At 37.1% G+C, this 26,186-nt stretch overlaps 2 protein-coding genes across 2 annotated transcripts in view; both read left to right on the forward strand.

Moving 5' to 3' along the window:
* The window catches only part of LOC308421688 (contactin-associated protein like 5-2-like), a gene marked incomplete at both ends in the record, with an annotated part of 257,115 nt that overhangs the window by 147,337 nt on the left and 83,592 nt on the right, over positions 1-26,186 (forward strand). The window contains 5 exon segments of the mRNA XM_080918130.1: positions 648-774; positions 932-1,035; positions 1,162-1,232; positions 10,788-11,006; positions 22,744-22,983. Coding sequence (XP_080774256.1) covers positions 648-774; positions 932-1,035; positions 1,162-1,232; positions 10,788-11,006; positions 22,744-22,983 — 761 coding nt within the window.
* Positions 18,990-20,740, forward strand: LOC308421426 (hydroxymethylglutaryl-CoA synthase, cytoplasmic-like; the record flags this gene model as incomplete). The annotated part of the gene is made up of 1 exon (XM_080917790.1): positions 18,990-20,740. One exon carries the CDS (start codon positions 18,990-18,992, stop codon positions 20,550-20,552), a length of 1,563 nt encoding a protein of 520 aa, XP_080773916.1. The 3' UTR covers positions 20,553-20,740.

Genomic DNA, 26,186 nt, shown 5'->3' on the forward strand with positions numbered 1-26,186 from the left:
ATTGACTATCTCTATTTTTTACTGTCAAAAGAAAACTAGATAAATACTTAATGGCATAATTAACAAGAATAATGCCAGAGCCATTAACCAGCAATATATTTCTAAAAAACAAAGCAAAAAGCAACCAGTTAACTATAGAGGTTCATTTTAGCACAATTTAAACGGTGTTAGGGAACATTCAAACCTGATTGAAAACTGTTGGTAGGTAGTTTAGCAGGGTCCTCTAAGTGAGTTTTATAGGGATTTATGATGTCTGTTTTTAAGTTAGTTCCTTAGATAGTAGATCGTATTTTATAGCAAAGTGAAGTGATGTTTAATGTCACATAAACATTGCAGTGAGCACTTGGGTCCTTTTGGCCTGATCAGCATTGTCTTTGTGATCTTTTTAAACTACCTGTACTCCTGATAACACATTTAGGAAAGAGATAAAAGCCTGTGGTGTTTGGATGCAGGACATGGTCTATGTAATTAGTATTCCATGTACTCCCAGTTGCTGGAAATAAAAGACCTTCTGTTCTGCTCTTTCTAGCTCTTACCAGGCTGCATGTAAACTGAATCCCTTTGTGAAAAAAAAGTGTCTTCACAGAAAATCTGTAGATAATCTATATTTTGTCCTTCTTTATTCCCCTTAAATTTATGTTTTGCAGGACAAACAATACTGGTTTTCTTTCCTTCAAAGATCATTTGCCTGTAACTCAGATAATTATCACTGATACAAACCGATCAAATGCAGAAACAGCTTGGAGAATTGGCCCCTTGCGTTGCTATGGTGACTGTGAGTATATTCCTCTCAACACCACCTCTCTCCTGCCTTTTCCCTTATCTCTTACATTCAGCATCCTAGTCTGAAAAATTACCCTCAAGCCCATTGATTTTGCATACCCCATGTAAAACACACCAGCCATGTTCAAGGACTCTCTGCTTCACAGGACACTTCTGGAACGCTGTCTCGTTTTCTACCGAAGCTTCTTACCTCCACTTTCCTACCTTCCACATGGAATTCAGCACTGATATTTCCTTCTTTTTTTTTAAACGACTTTATTTTACAAAACAAAGATAAATGTACAGATTTTAAACATTTTTGCTTAAAATTATACATTTTTGTCAGTACTGTTTTTTCAGATATTAAAATAATTTTTACATAAAACTATGTGAATATACCGCTTTATCTGGTATTTTCGTAGAAAACCTTGGCTTTAAAGATTTTCTCCGACTTGAAATGAGCTATAAGTGTCATTATTTTTAAATCTAATGTCAGTGGTTCACTTTATCTCTACCACCAGCCACCAACACAAGTTTTAGCATTAAGCTAATTTCACTGGCTATCAAAACAAAACAAAACAAAACAAACAAACAACAACAACAACAAAAAAACCCTAGCACTTAAGCTGTGAAGTGTGACTAGTATGTTATGATTCATTATGTTCTGTGGAAGTTTCTTATTGCTTCACCAGGATGTGTGCATTCTAAGAGTAACCACGCATTCATTTTGCAGGTTGCACTTTTTGTTAAGGTATCATCACTTTTTGGTTGTTACTTTAAGCTGTGACACTCCAACATTATGCTCTATGGGAAGTAGGCATGACTAATATTGACCATTATCTTGCTATTAAGGATCTATTTTTCTATTGTTTCCATGCTTCAGTAGTTGGACTTTTTGTTTATTTGGTTGTTTGGTTGGTTGGTTGTTTGGTTTTTGAGTTTATTGTTGTTGTCTGTTTGTTTTGTTTTTGTTTTGTTTTGTTTTTTTGTGATCTGCAAAAAATAGCTCAATAAGTAAATGACTTTCATGCAAGCATGAAAACCTAAGTTCAGCTTCCCCGAACCTAACCCACATAGCCAGGAATTTCCATGAGAGAGGAGGCTCAGACAGGCAGAGCAGTACTGTTCATATATTAGAATTGGTGAGATCCTGGTTTAGCAGAGACTCTGTTTCAATAAATGGGGTAGAGAGTAAATGAAGAACAATTTAGGCATCAACTTTTGGCATTCATGACTAGGCAACATTCCCTCCCAATACACATACACAATCACACACATATGCACACATGCATGCTCCCATGCATCCAATTTAGTTTCTCCTACCAATAGAAGATAATAACTATTTAGTGAGAATCAATGATGAATTTCCATTTCTTTCTTATCAGCAGTAGTGTGTGTGTGTGCAGGTTTAGATACATGGTTTTTTCCTTAGTAATAACCTGGCCTTCATCTTTGAAAACTGTAAAATTATGATCATGAAGCCACATGAACACCAAACAAATACGGATAAGACAACTTTTTACTGTGAGACACTGTACGCCAGCATGTTAACAAAAAAACATGCAAGTACCAAGGAAAATATGATTAATTAATTTTTATGATACCCAGAAAACAATGTTCTACTCTGTTTCAGAAGCAATAACTTTAAAATCTGTCTAAAAATTTGTATATCTGCAAACATGTCAGTGACTTCACTAAAGTTGCTCTCCCATTCTTGTTCATATTCAAATGAGACTACAAATTGTTTTGAGCCCGTTAATCTTCCATTACACTGAGAAAATGATATTTTTATATTTGATTCATTTTTCAGTCAGTTTTTTAATAAAACTTCACAGATATTCAAAATGCTTAGGACAATTTTTTTAAATACAAGGACAAGTTTGGTAGAGGAAATAATTTTTTGCAATAGACTATAAAACACTGTCTTTGTCAGGATCAATTCTACAGACTTTACATTATTCATGTAATCCAAAATCTTTCCAGGAAATACGTTAATCCAGAATTAACCATAGATTTCTTTCGTTTTTGGTTGAAAGCGAACAAAATTATCAAAGGTTTTCAATAGCTAGTTTTTTTCTTGATTCTAATGCTTGCAGCTACTTTTGTATACATTCAGATTTTAGAGGGTAATGAAAAAACATAGATGAAAAGGAAGAGATGTGTTCTTACTCTTAAGAACAAGCACACTCAACTGATTTTTTCATGGAGACAATGGAATATATGCAGTTTTTCATATTAACTGTTCTCCAGGGTATAACATTTTCTAAGTATTAAGTCATAAAATATGTTTCTTTAAGGGTTACTTATATTTTGTTAAAATTAATAGTGACTTTACAATGTGTGTGTGTGTGTGCATGTATGTGTGTGTACGTATGCATGTGTTGTTTTATCACAAGTAATGACTGAATGTTAATTATGGGTCAGTACCCAAATTGTTTGTACTATGAAGAAATGCATAGTTCCCTTTGAAATGCACAACCTGTTAAAATCAAATTAGTATTACGTTTTAAAATACAAAAATTATCATGCAATTGTTCTTACTATCATACTGCCAAATATTATTTATACAGAAACATTTGGTATAAATCTTAAGTGTAAGTCACAGGATGGACTTTACAATGTGCTGTGGTTATGAGGCTCACTTTATCTCTGTTTAAAATCTTCCATAAAGTGAGATATGACTAACTTTCTCCCTCTTCTCTCACTTCTGTCTTCTTCAGTCTAAACCTAGCTCTCCAAATGAAGGAAAATCCTTTCTCACTTATTAGCCAAATGATTGGGCTGATTTACATGCAGCTCTTCTCAGTCATTATTACCCAAAAGAAAAAAAAAATGCATGGCTTATACCAATGCCATGTCAACCTGAGGAAAGGACTGGATCCCACTAAGACCTTAAAGAAACATAAAAGCAGCAGCTGTACACATCAACTCTGAATATTGTTCAGAAATAGATCATCATGGGAATCAAATCTTCTGAGGCACCATCTTCTTCTGTTGCTGTTGAAATAAATGCTTTATTATTTGAAAACTTCTTAGGCAAAGAAGATGGCTCAGTGGTTGAAGTAACTTTACATGAATTCTTTTTAAATTTATTTATTTTATACGAATTCACTGTTGCTGTCTTCAGACCACCAGAAGAGGGCATCAGATTCGATTACAGATGGTTGTGAGCCACCATATAGAGGGAATCAGATTTGATTGCAGATGGTTGTGAGCCACCTTGTGGTTGCGGGGAATTGAACTCTGGACCGCTGGAAGAGCAGTAGGTGCTCTAAATCACTGAGGGATCTCTCCAGTCCATAACATAACAACTGGTATTATGACCGATTTTGAATTTTGTGGGTACACAAAATAGAAGAAGAAAACTCTAATATATTTATTTGTTTCCATAAGTAATTTTTTTTATTCACATTAAATTCCAATCACAGCTCCCCTCTCTCCTCTCCTTCCCAATCTGTCCTTACAAATCTCTCTCCGCCTTAGCCCTCTCCTTCTAGAGAATGTGAAATCTCCTTAGGGTATTACCTCACTCTGGGACATTTAGTCCCAGAAGAACTAAGAGCCTTCACTCTAACTGAGGCCCAACCAGGCAGTCTACTATGGTGAGGGGATACAATGGGAGGCAACAGAGTCAAAGACAGCCCCCATGCCAATTCTTAGGGGAACCACCAGAAGTTCAAGTGGCAAATCTGCTACAAATTTGTAGGAGGGAACTAGGCCTATCACCTGGATGTTCTTTGTTTGGCGGTCCAGTCTCTGTGAGCCCCCATGGGCCCAGTTTAGTTTACTCTAGACGTCTTCTTGTGATGTCTTTGACCCCTCTGATTGGGTCAATTTTCCCCTCCATGCTTCCACAACTCCCATGAAGTCTTTCTAATGTTTAGCTATGGGTATCTGCATCTGTTTCTATCCACTGCAGGATGAAGCATCTAAGGTGAATATTATGCTAGGTTTCTGGCTGAAAGGATAGCAGACCATCATTAGAATATCATTAATGAGATCAGAGGTTGGCTCTCCTGCATTGGATGTGTTTTATGTTGGGTCAGTTGTTGGTTGGCCCTTCCCTGAGTCTATGCTTCACCATTATCCTTGAGCTTCTCTTAGGGAGGACAGAGATTGGGTTGACAGTTTTGTGGGTGGGTTCACGTTTGACTTCTTCCACTGTCCTGCCTGTTTAAAGGAAGTGGGCACTTCAGTCTCTATATACTCAGATGATATGAATCTCAGCAAGGGTTACCCACAGAGACTCCGTGTAGCCTTCCATCCTCTGTCTCCAGCTTGTTTCAGAGACATTCAACACACTGAGTTCTGTTCCCACTCTAAGCCCTCTTCTGTGATACTTGGTCACCATCCCCATACATTGCCTCACCCTTTTCCTCAAAAGTTTCATCTCTTCTTCAACCTCTGATAGCTATTTTGTTGCTCCTTCTGAGTGAGGTTCACAGATCTTCCTTTAGCCCCTCCTTCCTATTTAGTTTCTTCAGGGTTCTTGATTTTAAAATGGTTATCCTGTACCTTATGGCTAATGTCTAATCATAACTTAATACCTACCATACATGTATTTCTGGGTCTGTATCATCTCACTCAAAATGATATTCTCAAGTTCCATCCATTTGCCTGCAAATTTCATGATGTCTTTATTTTTATTCACTCCATTGTATAAATGTATCACAGTTTCTTCATCCATTCTTAAGTTGAGGGACATTTTGATTGTTTCCAATTTTTGGCTAATCTCTATAGTATAATAGGGTTCTTCTAGGTAAATTCCCAGAAGTGGTACAGCTGGGTCTTTAGGTAAGATATTAGATATTAGAATGTATCTTGGATCTGTTTGCTTGCAAAACTTTTTTCTAGACCTTTCTTTACTCTGAGGAAATTTATATATTTGTTTCTGAGGTTTGCTTCTTTTATTCAGCACTTTTATGGTTCCTGTTATTGTATCAATTTCCTTAGCCTATATTTTTTGTTTGGGAATTAAGCCCATTGATGTTGAGATATATTAATAATAAGTAATTTTTTAACTCCGGTCATTTTGATGTTGGTTGTGGTGGTGGTGGTGGTGATGGTGGTGGTGGTGGTGGTGGTGGTGGTGGTGGTGTGTGTGTGTGTGTGTGTGTGTGTGTGTGTGTGTGTGTGTATGTGTGTGTATGTGTGTGTGTGTGTGTGTGTGTGTGTGTGTGTGTGTATGCTTTCCTTATTTTGTTTTCATTGGTATGCACTTCTTTCAATCCTGAGCTTTTTTGATTTGGAGTTGTCCTTTAAGTACATTCTTTAGGGCCCAATTTATGAATAGATATTGTCTAAGTTTGGTTTTGTCTTGGAATAACTTATTTTTTCCATATATAATTATTACGAGTTTTGCTAGGTATAATAGTCTAAATTGGCATTTTTTTTTGAGGCTACAAAACATTTGTCTACATTCTTCTAGTTTTTAGAGTCTCTGTTAAGAACTTTGATATAATTCTGATAAGTCTACCTATTCCCATGCAGCCTTAATGTTCTTTCTTTGTTCTATAGATTTAGTGTTTCAATTATTATATGGCAGAGCAATTTCTTTTCTGTTCCAATATAGTTGGAATTTTATAAATTTTTTTGTATGTACACAGATAACTGTTTCTTCAGGGAGAGGAAGTTTTCTCCTATGGTTTTGCTGAAAATATTTTAGGCTCTTGGTTCTTGGACTCTTTGCCTTATTCTTAGGTTATGTATTTTCATGTTATCCTAAATCTCCTGGATGTTTAGGTAAAGAATTTTTTAATTTTTATCACTTTTTATGGAATAATCTCTGTATTTACATTTCAAATGATATCCCATTTTACCCCACTCCAATGCCCCCCCACTTTGCTTCCATGAATAACATCCCATTCCCAAATACCCATCCCCATGTCAGAGCATTGGCATTCCCCTACACTGGAAAAACAAACCTTTAATGGACCAAAGGCCTCTCCTTCCTTTGATGCCAGACAATGCTATCCTCTGCTACACATGCAAATGGAGCCATGGGTCTCTCCATGTATACACATTGGTTGGTGTTTTAGTCTGTGGGAACTTGGAAAGGTTTCGTTGGTTGATATTGTTGTTCTTTCCATTGGGATTGCAAAGCATTTCAGCTCATCCACTTTTTTTTCTCTAGCTTCTGTATTCAGGTTCTCATACTCAGTTGGTTAGCTGCAAGCATCCTCATCTGCATCAGTATAGCCCTGCAGAGCCTATGAGTAGGCATGCATATCAGGCTCCTGCCAGTAAGCACTTCCTATCATCATAAATATCTGTGGGTTTAGTGGTTGCTTATGTGTTGGCTCCACAAATAAGGAAGTCTCTGGATGATCTTTTCTTCAGTCCCTATTCCTCTGTCTGTTCCTGTATTTCCTCCTGTGAGTATTTTTTTTCACCTTTCTAAGAAGAACTGAGGCATCTACATTCTGGCCTTCCTTTATTTAGAGCTTCATAAGGTCTGTGGATTGTTTCTTGGATATTCTGAGTTTTAGGGTTAGTATCCATTATCAGTGAGTGCATATCATGTATGCTGTTTGCTGACTGGGTAACTGCACTCAGGATGATAGTTTCTAGTTCCACTCATTTGCCAAGGAATTTTATAAAGTCATTGTTTTTAATAGATATTTATTCACAATATTTACAGTTGAACCACCATCATTTGTTGAAGATGCTGTCATTTTTCCATTGAATATTTTTAGTCCCTTTGTCAAAGAATAAGTGAATATAGGTGTGCAGGTTCATTACTGGGTCTTCAGTTCTATTCCATTGATCTCCCTGCCTGTCTCTGTACAAATACCATTTAGTTTTTATCGTGATTGTTCTGTAATACAGCTTGAGGTCAGGAATGATGAATCCCCCAGAAATTCTTTTATTGTGAAGGGAAGTTTGCGTTATTCTGTCTTCTTGTTGTTATTCCAAATGAATTTGCAAATTGCTCTTTCTAACTCTATGAAGAACTGAGTTGAATTTTTGATGTGGATGGCATTGAATCTATAGATTGTTTTGGCAACATGGCCATTTTTACTATATTAACCCTTCCAATTCATGAGCATGGGAAGTCTTTCCATCTTCTGAGATCTTCAATTTCTTTCTTAGGAGACTTAAAGTTCTTGTCAGACAGATCTCTCATTTGCTTGGTTAGAGTCTAACCAAGGTGTTTTTTTTTACTATTTGTGACTATTGTGAAAGGTGTCGACTCCCTAATTTCTTTTTAGCCTGTTCATTATTTGAGTGGAGGAAGGCTACTGATTTATTTGAGTTAATTTTATATCCAGCCACTCTAGACAGATAGCATGTACCAAAGTTAGCTCACTATGAGATAAACCATATAAACAGTCTAATAACCCCTATAGAAATAGAAGCAGGAGTTAAGCCTCCCAACTAAACAGAAAGCCCAGAACCAGATGGGTTTAGTGCAGAATTCTCTCAAACCTTCATAAAAGACTGAATAACAAGATTCTCCAAACTATTACACAAAATAGAAACAGAATGGGCATTAGCCAATTCATTCTTCAAAGCCACAATTATGCTTATACATAAACCACAGAAATATCCTACAAAGAAAAAGAACTTCAGACCAATTTCCCTCATGATCATCTGTGCAAAAATACTTAATAAAATTTTGCATACCAAATCCAAGAATACATCAAAACAATCATTCCCCATGATCAAGTATGTTTCATCCAAGGGATGCAAGGTTGTTTCAGTATACAAAAATTCATTAACATAATCCACTATGTAAAAAAATTAAAAGAAATAAAAACACATGATCATCTCATTAGATGCTGAGAAAGCATTTGACAAAATTCAACACCTCTTCATGTTCAAAGTCTTGTAAATATCAGAACTTCAGAGTCCATATTTAAACATAGTAAAATCAATATAGAGCAAACGAATAGCCAACATTAAAGTAAATGCTAAAAAACTTGAAACAGTCCCACTAAAATCAGGGACTAGACAAGACTTTCTACCTATTCAATATAGTACTAGAAATCCTAGCCAGAGCAATTAGACAACTGAAGGATGTTTAGAGATACAGATTTCATTTTTTCTGTATTTTTAAGAAAGTTATTTATTTCTCTTTAAAGACCTCTACCTTTATTTGAATATATTTTCCTGTATTTTATTGAGGGATTTATTTAAAGCCAGAAATTATTTGCATGGGTTTGGAATTAAGTACACTTTTCTTTTTTTTGGTTTTGGTTGTATTACAATATCCAGGGCTTGCTATAGTGAGATAGCTTTGCTTTAAAGGTATCATATTGACCTGGCTCTTGTTTTTGTTATTATGCTAGCCTTGGGGCATCTGGCTGTCCCTGGATATTTTTGTCATAGCATGAATCTGAACAGAAGGCAATCATAATCTGAATTTTCCCCATGTAGCATGCCTCCTGTAGGCAGCAGTGCACAGGATGTTAGCGTAACACTCCTGGGTATTGCTTGTTTGGTAGGCTGAACAGAGGCTGGCAGAATAATCACCAGACAAAGGAGCTCCAGAGAGAGTCTACAGCTAGCTCAGGGAAGCAGGATATGGTATTTAATAAAAGGCTGGGTTTAAATTTGTAGTAAGCATGTTCTCCTATAGATTTCAAAATATGAATTTACTATGCCAAAGCTCATTGCTAGTGAATGGTACTTTGAGAAGTAAAGTTTCTTTTACAGCAGTGGTTCTGAACCTTCCTAATGCTATGAGCCTTTAATTCAGTTACTCATTTTGTGGTGATACCCAACATAAATTAATTTTCATTGGTATTTTGTAAGTGTAATTTTGCTATAGTTAAGGATCATAATTTAAATATAGAATGTTCAGAATGTCTTATTGTGACTCCTAAGAAAGGGTTATTCTATCCCAAAAGTGTCTCAATCCACAAAGAACCTTTCTTCTATAGCTTGCAGAGTAGTTGGCAAGACACACAATAGTCGTATCATATAGTAGGCGGTATGAGTGATGTACAGTACAGACAAGAAGCTCAACTGGGAAACAAAATGAGTGAGCCAGAACCGAGCATCTAGCCTCTTACATTAGTATGCTTTCTGGTAGGAAACTAATCCCTTTAAGACTAAGCATTGAGGGAGGATTATACCCAAGTCATTCGTATCTCCCCAACATTGATATTAATCTTTGCCCTGCATAGAGTGATATCACATAGAGTAATAAACATGTGAAAAGAAGTCATCAATAAATATTTGATTTTTGAGATGAGCAAATTGTTAAGATTGAACTTGTGACCTGAGTGAGAAATAGAAACTGATGCTAGAGAGAAATAGAAATCAAGGCATTAACTATTAACATCCCTACCACCACCATTACCACTCATCCCCACCACTATTGTATTGATCACTTGTCTTATTGCTGAGAGAAAAGAGCTGGCAGGAGTCACTTAAAGTAAGAAGGTTTTATTATTCTGGCTCATAATTTCAGGGTACTGTTCATCATAGCTGGAAAGGCATGGAGACAAGAACTTGAGGTAGCAGATTACATTGCATATGATGTCAGGAAACAGAAAGTGATAGGTGCTACTGTCCAACTCACTTCCCTTTTCATATTTGGTTCAGGACTCCAGTCCATGGAATGGTGTTATATTTAGCTGGTCTCCTTATCTCAATTAAATCAATCATGATAAATCCTTATTAAATATCATGACAAATGGTACTGTTGTTCTAGGAAAATGAGTCTCTTTGCATGTTAGAGAGGCTTAACTAGCCCCATGTACACAGCAAAACACAAGTAAAATCATGATAGACAAAGGAACACAGAACTTTAGCAGAGCCTCAGAAAGGCCCAGATGTCCCAGAATCCTACTATGTTGAACAATTAGAAACCACTGAAGACAGAAGGGAAAAGAGCATATGCATTCGTAGTATTTAGAGTTTGATAATGATGTTAGAGATCTATTGCTACAAGAGCTTAGTAATGTCTTCTCTACATTGATAGAGATGTATTATCATTTTCACTAAACATTATGAACTTGAATTTGCCTGCAACTCACTGACAATTTATTTTATCATTCTTTTTTCTTTTGCTGCAGCTCCTTCTGAAGTCATATTTGTCTTTGATGTTAGAAAGGGTCCCATCGAGCTCCTTGTCCAGTCTCCGAATCCTCTGAATGACAACCAATGGCATTACATCCAGGCTGAGAGAAACATTAAGGAGACCTCATTGCATGTGGACAACCTTCCAAAGAGTAAAAGGGAGGTTTCAGAGAAAGGCCATTTTCAGCTTCAACTAGATAGCCAGCTGTTTGTAGGTAAGAAACATCATAGATTATGCCTCATGCTAAATATCTACAAGATGGCTTTGTACTTTGGCCCAAAGACAGTTCCTAATGTTTTACAATGAGGAAACAATTAGAATACAGTGTTACTTTTCACCATAAATTTAATTTTATAAATTGTATTTTGTTTTTTTACCTTTAAGGTCATCACAATAAAGTTTTTGGTACTCTTTTACAAATGTAGTGGCCTTCTCAGGCTCTTTCGGTATCATTTCTTTTTGTTTTTGTTATTTTCAAATATATGTAATCCTTTGAACACTGTAATATAAGTTTAAACTGTAGACATAGGGATTCCAGTTTATGCTACTTCTTAGAGATCCCTGAATTCTGATAATCATTGTTAACAGTGTGATCAAATAGTTTGCCAAAACAAATTAACTTCAAGGTTCAGTAGTAAACATTAGACAATGTGCTGTCTTAGTCCTAACTCATCATAACCCATGCTAGATTCACTGGAAAGAAGGACTCTCAGTAGAGAAAATGCCTTCACATATTTGTACTCTAAGACTGTAAAATTTTTTAATTAGTAATTGTTGTTGGGGCATTGCAGTTGTGCACAACCTCCAATTGGCGGAATACTGGGACTGTAGGTGTTCACCAACATGCTTGGTGTGTGCAGTACTTGTGATCAAACTTAGAACTTCAAGTTTAGGAGGCAAGTACTCTATCAAATGAGCTATATTTCTGGCTTTGATGCTCTTTTAAAATTTAGGCATATTTTGATGTTCTATGAAAACACACCACTGGGTAAGGGTTGCCTTTATTTTACACAGAGAAGCAACTTGCTCTCTGGCCAGATGTCTTTCGTTGCTCATTTTCTCAGTGAGTACTAGTTCCAATATCTTCTCTGAGAAGATAGACACTGATAGAAATAAAAATGGGTACATTCAGAAATTGTGGTATGAATTTGCTCATTCGTTTATTTCCCCATTTCTTCTCTTCTCTCTCCCTCTTTTCCTCCATCAATAGCCATGGAAGAGGTAATATGATTCAGGCTTCCTTGTCTCATATTAGGTATAGAAATATAAACTAGGAAATGTTACTGCTTTTCATGGTGCTCATATGTATATATGAATTGTGTACTTCATGCATATGCATGGGTTTGAGCCTGTGTGTGTGAATGGAGAATATTTTAGATATTTTAGTCTAAATATGACAATTAGGCCAATCTTCAAACTGTAATTTAGAAAATAATAATTTGAAAAACAAGTTATAGAGCTACTAAAGAAATACTTTATATACAATTTGCGGTTTTAAATGTTGGTATAGAATATTACTGTAAATGCTAAGAGTATACCTTTCTGTGTAAAACTTGAAGTTGAATGCTTAGAAAGAGCTGTAAGATAGATAGCAATGATTATATCTATCTTTCTTCAAGGTTTTTTCTACCAACACTGCCACTTTTTAGCTTACAATCTATCATAGACCTCTATCTTCATTTTTTTGTTTATTTCTTATTTGCTTTCTTTATATTTGAGCTACTATAATTTTTAAATCTGCAAATAGGATGCAGTTTGTAGTAATGCTTTGTTTCTTCAGTTTAACCCCTTGAAAAGTGCTGACCAATGACTTATTTATTGATGCAGTCACAGAATTAATACCATAACTCAATAGTGTTTTGCCACCGTGATAGTTAGGGACATTTTTAACATTACCATTTTGTCCAGTCTATTAATTGACTTAGCAGAATACCAGAGATTTAATGGAATATAGCATTTAAAGTATAACATGTAACTGAAGTATATTCACACCAGTTTGATTATTAACTGTTTACTCTGTGTATATGTGTGTTTGTGTGTGTATATGTGTGTATGTGTGTTTGTGTGTGTATGTGCTTCTGAATGTATGTTTTGTATATGACTATACATATAAAATGTGCATGTATGTTGAGGACAGAAGACAATATCAAGAATATTCCTTGATAATTTTGTAGTGAATTTCCCTGTGAACCCACAATTTGGCTAGTGTAGGTAGCAAGCTTGTTCCTTGCAGCATGCTGTCTGTCTCCAGAATGACAGAATTACAGGTGGCTATGAAGACAAATGTTAAAGTTGCTATGTGAGTACTAGATATCTGATATTCTATTTTTACCATAGTTCTGTGAGTTAGTATTCTGAATGAGACTTTGATAGAAAAATAGCTGGCATTGGGTATAATTTTCTTTGCCTCTGAATGGAAATGAAGTTCAAGATTAACAGCTTTACTTCCTGCAGTCTACATGCCTGTGTGCAGAGAGTAAGAGAAAAGTCTCACGCCTTCACAGTTGTGTGTGGCATATTTCTAGAAATGTGGCACTTGTGCAGTGTTTATCTGTGAAAATAAGGCTGTGCATCTCATTTCTGCTGTTGCCTCCTTCAGTTTCTTTATTTCATGCAGGCATATGAGGCAGCTGGTCTCATTGCAACCCTGGTCGGGAAGCAGAAGTAGATGAATTTTGGTGATTAGTTCTCTCTGTCTTTGTCTTTCAATATCTCTCTCTATTGATATTGAGATATTCAATATTTCTTTTGATTCGTTCAAGAAAGCCAATGGAAATGGTGCCATCCTCACAGATGATAGATCTTTCTACCTTAATTAACACAATCTAGAGACTCCCTCACACACGTCAGAAACTTGTCTCCTATGGAATTCTGAATTTAGCAAATTAACTATTAAGATTTTATGACAGAAAGTGAGATTCTGTAGGCTATTTACTTATTTTGGAATAGTCATTCACATAGTAAACAAATTATTGAATGTTCAAAGATAGAAGAAAATAGAGGAGGGAAGGAAGGAGTGGGCTAAAAGAATGGAAATGGAGAGGGAGAAAGGTACAAAGATGAAACATAGCAAAAAAATTAGCAAGAAACAAATCATAAATATATTAAATTTTGGAAATCAGGGTTACATTTGGCAAATTCAGTGCTGGCACCAAGAAAGCTAAAGGAGACCATAGGAAAAGAGAGACTCTTAGACTTATTCAGGGATAAAGACATAAAGGCTATTCTCTAGAGAAAATGAACATTTGTCAGCTAGGTAGGTCTTCTTTATTAAAGAGGAGAACCAGAGTTGAGCATAAACATTTAGATATTCATTCTCTCTCTTTTAATAACTGTAGATGGGAGGAATTGCTTCAACTTATATCCTCTGCTTTACCTAGTGATGAATTTTAGCCTGGAATTGTAAATGAAATAAGCCTTATTTTGTACCTGTTGCTATTGCTGGGATATTTTATCACAGCAACTAAATAGAAAACAATGAAAACGACTAAGCAAAACATTTATTCATTGCTCAAGTGAATTACAGAAAAATCAAATGTTGATTAATTGCCTTTGAAAGGTGACATTTGCAAGTGTACCTAGCATTGAATGCTAAACTGTGAGATATAAAGCAACAGACTAAGATGACATCCAACATTTGTCCACATTTTCAGTTACAACCAGACAAACTCAATAAGTTACAGTAATTTCTAATATTCACTGGAGAGTGAAAGATAACATAAGTGGACATACATTTTAAACTGCTCTTGATCACAACTCTATCAGGGTTTTTCTCCCAGTCCTATCAACATAGTTGCATAACTTACTGCATTTGGAATCCATTTGAAATAAAAGCAGCACTTTTTATGAGTTGATTCTTATTCAATCCAAGAAAAACACATTGTAATGAATTCATCCTGTACTAGGACCAAATGAGGCATGATATATCAAATTGCCTCTAGTTACATCATTCAACCAATTGTTTTTGTTGTCTAGAGGACTGAAGTCAAGAGACTATAAGATAAATGAATGTGTGTATATTTATCAGAATAGAAAAGTGTGTAAGAGACTAAGCAAAAGAAAGTAGATTGTATTTGGTGTATTAACCACAACTCTTCAGTATAATTGCTCAGCTCACAGATTTGGGGTAGGGATCCTTGGTCACATTGCCACAGATCATATATTGTTTCACCCCATCACTTTCATGTAAAGTTTGTGTGACTCTTTTTTTTTTTTTTTTTTTTAGCAAAGTATAAAAGTTGCTTTATTGATTTGAGGGACCACATTTATAAAGATTAACATGTTATTCTATTCAAAATTATTAATATATATTGAGATTATAGATGTGTTTTCAGTTCACATACTACCCTCATACTCTATGCTAAAATCATGGGATTCTTTAAGAGTCAAGATTAAACAGTGCTCAACATAATCTGATTACAAATAGGTACTGTCTAAAAACTGCGGTTATGTACATCTTACATAAGACATCATGACACAAACAGTGCTTAATTTGTGCTCAAGGTTACAAGGGATAGAGGCCATAACCATCATGGTAGGCAAGAAGGCAATGACAATGCAGTCATAGTGCTGAAGCCGGAACCAAGAGCTTATGTCTTGACACATAAGTACAAGTCAGAGAGAGCTTACTGACCTTTGAAAGCTCAGAGCCAGTTCCAAGTGACATGCTTTCTTCAACAAGATCAGTTGTCCTAATTTTTCCCAAAGGAGTTCCAACAACTGGGGAATGACTATGCAAATTGAAGCTTAAGGAGGTCTTTTTCACTCAAACCACAATATCTGGATGAACTAATAAAGGTATATCTAACCATCATGGCATTTCTAACCATATAACCTGCTCATTATTTTTTCATGATAATCATTTTCTTTTACCATATCATCTTTTCAATTTACAAAGGAATAATCATTATTTCTCTTCTGAAATATATGTGCAATGGATAAATTTGTGTGTGTGTATGTGGGTGTGTGTGTGTCTGTGTGTGTGTGTTTGTGTGTGTGTGTGTGTGTGTGTGTGCATGGTTTTATATTTGAATGAAAGTGTGAGTACATTAGATTACATGCATAGCACAACATGTAGAGGTATGGGAACAGACCATATATTCTTTCTCCAATTTATTTAAGACAATGTTCCTCATTGGTGTATAGCTTCATCTTGTTGGCTAAGCTCCCTGGCCTGTAGGCTTCCAGAAATGTGTCTTTCTACCATCACCAGGATTAGAGTCTTGTACCACATAACCTAGGTTTTTCTTCGTTTCAGAGGATCAGACTTGGGTCCTTATGCTTGCAGGGTAACTAGAACTAACCTCAGCTTAGGAAAGGGTTCCTGAAGAGGGGTGCTTTGGAGAGGTGAAAGAAATGACTAGAAGTCATTTGTGGGTATACACTATGACAACTCTTTGTTCTGCTTTTGCTGGATCTTCATATAGCTTTTCTAGATAGTTCAGTTCTTGCAGACCAAAGCCCAGTCTTTACATATCAGTTCAATCATCAAGAATCATCACTTTATGACCTTAGTCTCTTGATTCATAGAAAATGACAGTAAGTATGTTTTCTTAAATGTAGCAAATGAACTCCTAGATCTGCCTACCATTGCAAGCAAAAACAATAATTTTAGCTCAGTGGGATTCCATTCTGAGATTAACATCCCCAGCATGTCTGAACTAAACTTGCTCTGCCCCAGGCAGACATTGAACTCAAGAACCTGCCCTTCTTTGTATGTACAGCAGTAATGTAGCTGGGGAGAATCCTGCTCTGAGATCACGTTCCTGAACCTAAATTTGCTCTGTCCCAGGCTGACCTAGAACTCAAAACTCTTTTGTGCTTTTATATTGTTCTGACAAGCTGGCACATTAGTGAACCTGCCCTTGTTCTTTTAAGTTCCTGAAGCCCCTCACACAGTTCATACTGCATCCTTATACTCTGCATAGTTGAGAAACCATACATTTTAAAATTGTGTTTTTACAGTTATTTTTCACAGCCTTAAGAGCTGACTTTAAGATCACAACAATTAGCATTTTATAAGGGCATGAGACATACTCTTACCTCCCAGAATAGTGCTATTTCTAATTAGCATGCAGTAACTGGCAAGGAGACTATTTCCCAATAGAGGAACCTAAAGTAAATTACATACATTATTAGATAAAATCCCCATGCCTACACAACCAGCAGCACTTGTACAGTCTCACGCTCTGCTTGCTCAGCTCCAGGGATGAGAACGGTGTGAGGACATACCTTCAACATTGGCCATACAGTACTTGGTAGCAAGGCAAGCACCTTACTGATTGACCCATCTCCCCAGCCACAATTTACAGTTCGATTTTTCTTTGTCAATATATTTCTTGTCTAGAACAGTAAAATTAATATACCTATTTTATCTACCTCAATAAGCACAAGTGCCCAACTAGTTAATTCTAGATATTCCCCAATCTTTCTGATGCTGTTACTCTTTAATATAGGTCCTCATCATGTGCTGATCTTATAATTATATTCAAAGCTAGTTCATAATTGTAATTATTCTGCTTTTACAAATTTTAATATAAATACCTAATATGCAGGATATCTTATATTTGATGCTAAAATGGTTGGTTGACCCCAAAGGGGTCTTGACCCATGGGTTGAGATCTATTGTTGTAAACCAAAATGTAATAGACTTGCAGCAGCAAAGGATGGTAAACAGGAATCTTAGTGAAGGCAGCTGATAAATACAGAAAATAGAGTATTTATGGTTTCTGCCCTCAGATTTTCTCCAGCTCCCTGTTCTCTCCCTCTCATTTCTCTTCTCTTCTTCTTTCTTTCTTTGTCCATTAATTTTTGTCAGAACCCAAGAATGTGTATGCATTCTCCACTCACCTATGATATAACCTTGAGCTCAAGGGTGGCCAATACTTGCCTGTTTTCTGAAGCCAGAGTGAGGCACACCCAGAATTTTCAGCACCACACATTTATGTTAATGAGGTTTAGCTATACTTCTTGCATTATAGCACACATACATACTTATGTACTTAGGTAAACACAACAAAGAAAAAGTTTCAATCTTCTCATTGCTTGATGGAGAATATTGACGCTTCTTCTAGCCCTCTTCAGATATTGTCTCAGCTGAAAGTCAGATTATAACTGAAGGATGAATGGGAGGCAAGAATTTTAATCTGCTAAATAGTATTTTAACAATAAATTCTGGTATCACTAAGCAGGTAATGCATAATGCTCCCACTAGTTCTTGGAAATAGGTGGTGACTCAGAAGAAGAAACAGCAGCAAATAAACACTCTACTGCATGATGTGCAGTAAGCTTAACTAAAAGCACATGGAATCCTAGATGTGATAACTTATAGACCATACAACTATCCATATTTTATTCATCTGAAGAGACTGTGGTCATGTAAAGTTTAATCTTTAAGCATTTTAACAAGAGCTGTTTCCTCTCAGTTTTTCTTCCTCTCAAGTTATTTTTTCTTTGAAACAGGGCCTCAAGTAGCCCAATGAGGCCTTGACCATGCTATGAAAGCAAAGATAACATTCAATTATTGACCCTTCTGATTTCACATTCTGCATGCTGAATTATTGATGTGTACCGACACACATAGTTTATTCCGTGGTACAGGAAATTGAACTCAGGCCTCCTTGTATATGTTCTAACAACTGAATCACATCCCCAACACTGCCTTCCACTTTCTCAAATCCCTTTCTCTCATTGTGAAACTAACAAAAAAGGTTAGCAGAGCTCACAGTAGCACCACAGCTAAGTGTCACCACAAAGATATTACTCTCATGCAATAGAATGATATAATTCAACAGAAGGAAGTTGAAATTAAATTGCCCTTTGAATTAATTTCTTTGGCAGAATAATAGGATCAAGACCACAAAATGAGCACCATGAGCTTTTGGATCGAAAGGACAAAAAGAAAGTCTCTTGTCCTTATAGATTTTCAAAGAGACAGAAATAAATACTACATAAAAATGCCTTACAATACATGCTAGACCTCATTAACAGGTAGCTTTAACACAAGGCTATCTCATGTCAAGGCTATAGAAAAGGGCCAGCCCTTGCTTCCAGCCACAAAGGAAACATGACAGCGACTGTACCATCAGCAGCTATTCTGGGAGAAGGCCTGTGGGTTTGAAAAAGAAAGACGGTCTACCGTCCTCCGTGCTTTACTCCGTCCCGCTCCGAGGGTCCGATCACGTTTGGCTCTTTCAGCATGCCTGGGTCACTTCCTTTGAATGCGGAAGCTTGCTGGCCGAAAGATGTGGGGATCGTTGCCCTTGAAATCTACTTTCCTTTTCAATACGTTGATCAAGCTGAGTTGGAAAAATACGATGGTGTAGATGCTGGAAAGTATACCATCAGCCTGGGCCAGGCCAGGATGGGCTTCTGCACAGACCGTGAAGACATCAACTCTCTCTGCCTGACTGTGGTTCAGAAACTGATGGAGAGAAATAGCCTTTCCTATGATTGCATTGGGCGGCTAGAAGTCGGAACAGAGACGATCATCGACAAGTCAAAATCAGTGAAGTCTAATATGATGCAGCTGTTTGAGGAGTCTGGGAATACAGATATAGAAGGGATAGATACGACCAACGCATGCTATGGGGGCACAGCCGCAGTCTTCAACGCCGTCAACTGGATCGAATCCAGCTCTTTGGATGGACGATATGCTCTGGTAGTTGCAGGAGACATTGCTATATACGCCACCGGAAATGCCAGACCTACAGGTGGAGTTGGGGCTGTGGCTCTGCTCATTGGGCCAAACGCTCCTTTAGTTTTTGACCGAGGGCTTCGTGGAACACATATGCAGCATGCGTACGACTTCTACAAGCCTGACATGCTGTCTGAGTATCCCGTGGTAGACGGGAAGCTCTCCATACAGTGCTACCTCAGCGCACTGGACCGCTGCTACTCTGTCTACCGCAAAAAGATCCGGGCCCAGTGGCAGAAAGAGGGAAAGGATAAAGATTTTACCCTGAATGACTTTGGCTTCATGATCTTTCACTCACCGTACTGTAAGCTGGTGCAGAAATCTCTAGCTCGGATGTTCCTGAATGATTTTCTTAACGATCAAAACAGAGATAAAAACAGTATTTACAGTGGACTGGAAGCCTTTGGGGACGTTAAATTAGAAGATACTTACTTTGACAGAGATGTGGAGAAGGCATTTATGAAGGCCAGTTCTGAGCTGTTCAACCAGAAAACAAAGGCGTCTTTGCTTGTATCCAATCAGAACGGAAATATGTACACATCTTCTGTATATGGCTCCCTTGCTTCTGTTCTGGCACAGTACTCACCTCAGCAGTTGGCAGGGAAGAGGATTGGAGTGTTCTCTTATGGTTCTGGCTTGGCTGCGACTCTGTACTCCCTTAAAGTCACACAAGATGCCACCCCAGGATCTGCTCTTGATAAAATAACAGCAAGTTTGTCTGACCTTAAATCAAGGCTTGATGCAAGAACTTGTGTGGCGCCCGATGTCTTTGCTGAAAACATGAAGCTCAGAGAGGACACACATCACTTAGCCAACTATATTCCCCAGTGTTCAGTAGACTCACTCTTTGAAGGAACGTGGTACCTGGTCAGAGTGGATGAAAAGCACAGAAAAACCTATGCCCGGCGCCCCTTCACAAATGACCACAGTTTGGATGAAGGAGTGGGACTTGTGCATTCAAACACAGCAACGGAGCACATTCCAAGCCCTGCTAAGAAAGTGCCAAGACTCCCCGCAACCTCAGCCGAACCTGAGTCAGCTGTCATCAGCAACGGAGAACACTGAGAGCTCTGTGGCCTTCACAGAGCCTGGGGCTGGGATGGGTATGGAAACGGTTGGCGGAATGGATGTCTTGGGACAATTTTACAGATTACGTGTTGCTTAAAAATGTAATGTAACTGACACAGAGCCCAGAAAACTATTGCGTTTTTGGAAAAGTCTCTGCTGAACTTGCTAACATGCTTCCTGTTGTGGTCTGGCCAATGGTGAATGCACCGCAATGATGTTCCAGGGCTCTGTAGAACTTTATACCTCTCTGGATGTTTGTACGCATGCAGCTTCGTTTTCAAACGTGGTGTGAACTGAGTGCTTCTGAAGGCAAAAAGAGATGGTACTTATAGTGTCCAATTTTTAAAAATTAATTTTTTTATGTATAATAATTTTATACTTAAAAAGTACCTGTAGCTTTTGGAAAAAACAAAAACAAAAAACCACTTTTCTAGGTTGGGGATTGTGGAATTTAAATGTTACACATAAACACTGCTTTAAAATGGCAAGGCAAACATTTATCTTTTTTTTTTTTTTTTTTTTTTTTTTTTGAAGATTTGTAAATCCTGAAGAGAAAGAAGGGGGTACGGTTCTAGGATCTGGATGGCATCGGTAGGAAAGGTTAGCTATAATCAGGTGAGCAGAAAGATGCCGGCGTTGAGCAGCCCTCTGTCCCAGCACTCAGGGTACACCTGGGCGCTATGGACACAGCTATGGGAACTTCTGGCCAGGTCACCGTGCCTGGTGCTCAGCGGCACCAAGATGGAGCTGGTGTGTGGATGCTTGCTGCTGTGGTCCTGAGCACCTTCCCTGCGGACTAAAGTATAAAGTAGGAAGGATGGGGCGGGGCATTATTAGGTTACAGTGTTACAGATCCAGTTTATAGACTGACAGCCTAAATTCACCCGACACCTTTTCTCCTGTGTAGTTTGTGTGTTTTTGTGTTTTGTTTGTTTTTGTATCTGTCCAATAAAAATAAGAAAAATTAACCCACATTTTTACATAGTGAAAATTTCACATAGTCTTGATTAGCCAAAAGGAATATTCACTTCAAGATCTAGTAGTAGAACTCATAACATTTCTTTCCCTAAACTTTGACTTTTAAAACAACAAAAACTACCACACGAGATGAATAAGAAAATGCACTAGAAAGTTCTCGGGGTGATTTTTGGTGCTGAACAATGACATGAGCCTCACAGACTGTAAAACAGAGGTAGTCGGAACTAATGTACAGAATGAAAAATTTCTTTCACTTTATTTGCGTTTAATTCTGTGAAGTTTCAGTTATCTAAAATGAACACATAAACATGTAATGTTTCAGATTGCAAGGTGAAATGAAATGTAGCATTTGTAAGATATTCTTGTCAATATTAACTGGTAGGACTTTGATTTGTACAGCTTTGATTGGTTAAAATGATCTCATTTTAACATCCACTGCTCTAGATGAATAATGTAAGCTCAGATTTAAGGAATGGTGGGAAATGGGGCATGTCATTTTTTTTTTTTTTTTTTTTTGCAAGTATTGAGAGTTCTGTAGGTTTTGAAAAAAGTAATTTAACGTTTGGGTGCCAAGAAGTGGGCTTCCTCAGGGTCCATTGCCGGCAATGGGCAAGCCCGGCGATACTGGCACGGAGTGTTAACCACACCTTACTAATAGCAAGGCGAATAACTTTGAAATAAAGTTTTAGACAACTAAAAAAAAAAAAAAAAAAAAAAAAAAAAAGAAAAAGAAAGACATGACTAGGGTCATCCTTGTTACTAGAATGGCATTTTACTCTCGGAATCCAGCTCCATCTATAAGATAGAAAAGGTAGTATATATATCCCCTAGCTACCCTGTTAAAGAGACACCTTTTGGGTCGAACTGTAACCTCCTGCAGTGTAAACTGGAGCATTGTTGTGAGTCATCCAGCTTGTGACTAGGCTGATCTGAACATCAAAAGAAGGTGTCTAGGCAAAGAAGTAGTTCGGCTAACTTCTGGGTGGGGGTTGGGGAGTGTGGGCATCGCTCCAAACAGAAACAGGAAAAGCTGTGACCATAACAGGCCTCTCATTCTAACTAGGGGGAGTGAGAGTCCATAGCAGGTATGACCTGGTTTGTGGGAGAGAGGGCAGGTAGAGATTTTGTGATGTTCAAGTTATATCTATGTAATATATTTATGATACCTTTCATCCTTTTCACCTCATTTTATTTTTTTTTTTACAAATAGGAGGGACATCAACAAGACAGAAAGGCTTTCTTGGATGCATCCGTTCATTACACCTGAATGGGCATAAAGTAGACCTGGAAGAGAGGGCAAAGGTCACATCTGGAGTTAGACCTGGTTGTCCAGGACACTGCAGCAGCTATGGAAGCAACTGCCACAATGGGGACAAGTGTGTGGAGAAACAAAGTGGTTACTCCTGTGACTGCACCAACTCTCCATATGAGGGACCTTTCTGCCAGAAAGGTAAGATGGGTTTATTTATATATTCCACTACGATGTGTTGTCTTGTAGCATCGAAATATAATGTTTAATGATTCTATGTGGTTAGGCAATCTACAGGATTGCCACTACCAGCAATGTTCTACTACCCCCACGGCACTTTTAAACCAATGACACCTAGGCCATCAAGAAATCAATACCATTTCTCCTACATGTGGCAATGTAGTATCCACATGGCATTGTCCACTGTTCTTCATGCACATATAGAAAATTTTAAGCTATTTTTAAATGAATTTATGTCAACAAGTTTAAAAACATTTTTTAACATTTTTTTTAGTTATAAAAAAGAAAATTGCTGAACAGCCAATGTAAACAATATTCAATAGCATTATTTAATATTAAAATGCAACATTTTAACTCTCTCAGGACACAACAATTCCACATGGCTCTTGCCAAATTATTGAAGTACACTGCTTTATGGTGTGTAGTTATGTGTGTGTGTGTGTGTGTGTGTGTGTGTGTGTGTGTGTGTATGTGTGTGTACGTGTTCTTGTGTATGAAGAATGTGCGTTAGGTATAGTCCATAGGACAAAATGGGCATATGTTTCTTAGGTAACATCTACTCTGTGTTTTGAGTCAAGGTCTCTCCCTAGACACTTTTTAAAGGACTAGGCTTGCTAACACGCAGACTGTGATGACCTAGCTGGCTCTCTCTCTACAGAACTAAGATTGTAACCACAATTTTAACATAGGCTTTGTGCATCATACTTTAAGTGATTCAACTACAGAGATCTCTTCAGCCTTAAAAGACATACTTCAAGATCTTTCATCCATCAAGCAGTGTTTATTTAGTGTAACTTAATCTCAAAAGTAAAAAGGAAGGACCTGGCATGTCCAAAGGATCCTATAACCTTACTACCCCCTTCACTCATTCTGACATTCTCTTCAATGGGTTGGAATTATTTTCTTACTACTGCCTGGAAACAATAAAAACTGCTTGAAAAAACAAAACACTAGAACAATACTTAGGACTAAGACAGTGTTAAACCATAAGCCAGAACTGGAAATAAATAAAATGGATATTTCAGTGAAGGAAATTTTTATAAAAGTATCTATTACATTATTGATTTTGTTTGAGCAATGACAATATTACCAGCACATGTTGAGGAAAAGTTTTGGCAGTTGACATTCCCATCCTGCCTTGTGGGTCCATAGTTCAAACTCAGGTCTTTGGGAATGATGGGCACTTTTATTCACTGAGCCCTTTTACTAACAATTTTGCAGATAAAAGCTCATGAGTTTACAACAGTTGAAGTTACCTACAGAAAACCTATATAAGATCAGTCTAGTCAGAATTCCACCATAGATTTTGGAGGTTCTCATGTGGCCCCATCACTAGCTGATAATCTGTTGGTGGTTGATGATTATTAGTTGAGAAAGAGTCAGGTACTTTAAGGCTATGAGCACTGTGATGTTTCTCATTCTCCCTTGGATGGCTTGAATGTACAAAGCCATCATTAACTGGGCTCAGAGGGTGATATTTCATACACTAGCAAATAAAGAAAATGAAATTAATAGGAAATATGCAGCAGCACAGTAGAAGTTGAAGAGTGTGTGATCAAAATATATTTTATGTGTTTCTTAGTTTGCTTTTTGTGGCTCTGTCAAATGCCATAACCAAATGTGACTCAGGGAGGAAAGGGTTTATGTGGCTTACAGGTCAGAGTGCATCATCTGTGGAAAGCAATTTAGGAACTCAAGACAGAAACTTATGGCAGGAGATGAGATAAAGTCTACTCAGGAAGGTTGCTTACTGGTGTGTTCTTCCTGGCTTCTTCTGTTCCCTTGTACATCCCAAGGCCACTTACCTAGGGGCTACCCAACCCACAGTGAGCTGTGCCCTCCCATTTCATATCAATTATTAATCAAGAAAATGCCCACACAGTTTGGGTAAAGGCCATTCTTATGGAGGCATTTTTTTTTAAATTGAAGTTCCAACCTCACAGATTATTCTGGACACTGTCAAATTGACAAAAATGAACAAGGACAACTGGTCTTTTATCAGCATGACCTACAAATGTATTACTATAAAACTGTAATATTAATTTCTTCTTTGTCTCCAAGAATTAATATTAGGATCTATATTACTATATAAAACATTCCAACTTTTAGAATTCTCCTGACTTTTTTAATTCAAATACTTTTAAAAGTTCAGTCCTTTAGATATCTGTTCTTTCTAAATCTCCAGTATCTCTAAAGTATTTATTCATTTGATATCAAAAATAAGTTACTGTCTTTCTTTTTTTTTCTCTATAAGAACCTAAAACGAGTTTTAAGTAAAGTTTGTGGAAAAGGGTGATGAGACAGAGAGACAGAGACAGAAGAGGGAATAGACCATGAAAATATCTAGGCACAAATTGCCATGCATCCTTTGTAAAAGATGAAAAGATAAAAGACTGAGGTGCTAACATGATCCTATGCATGGCCTCCACAAACTCTGTCCTTTCCTGTTAAGTGTGAGCACTAATAGAAAGACGATGTCACCCACATACCATGAGAGGGCCTCAGAAGAATCCAGATTGCTGAGAACAGTAAAGGAATACCCCAAGAATTCCTTCTTATTTACACTTACTGTTGATACAAATACTTTCACTGGGAGCTCCTCACCCACTGCACCAAGCTAGTTTCATAGAATAATTAGAATACTTCTTTTTTTAAAAACAACTTTATTTTACCAAAGATAAAAGTAGAGATTTTAAGCATTTTTGCATAAAATTATACAATACATTTTTGTCAACACTTTTTTTCAGATTTTAAAATAATTTTTACATAAAACTGTATGAATATATTTTTTAGTCAGTACTTGATTTTTTAAAGGTTTGATAGTATGCATTGAAACCTTAATAGTTACAATGAGCATAAAGTACATGTAAAACAAAATGTAACATGGAAATATTCAGAGTTTTCTTGTTGTATAAATTTTTTTTGTTTTGTTTTTTTTATTTCTTGGACTTCATACAGTCTGTGAGTTGTTTCTGAGGCAGTGCGAGCCTCTGGGGTTAGCATCCCATTATCAGTGACTGCATATTATGTCTGTTCTTTTGTGACTGGGTTATCTCACTCAGAATGATATTCTCAAGATGCAGCCATTTTCTTAAGAATTTGCTCAAGTCATTGTATCTGGTGGCTGACTAGTATTCCATTGTGTAAATGTACCACAATTTTTG

Source organism: Micromys minutus, assembly GCF_963924665.1.
Source record: "Micromys minutus genome assembly, chromosome: 6".
In the NCBI taxonomy this organism is placed as follows: Eukaryota; Metazoa; Chordata; class Mammalia; order Rodentia; family Muridae; genus Micromys; species Micromys minutus.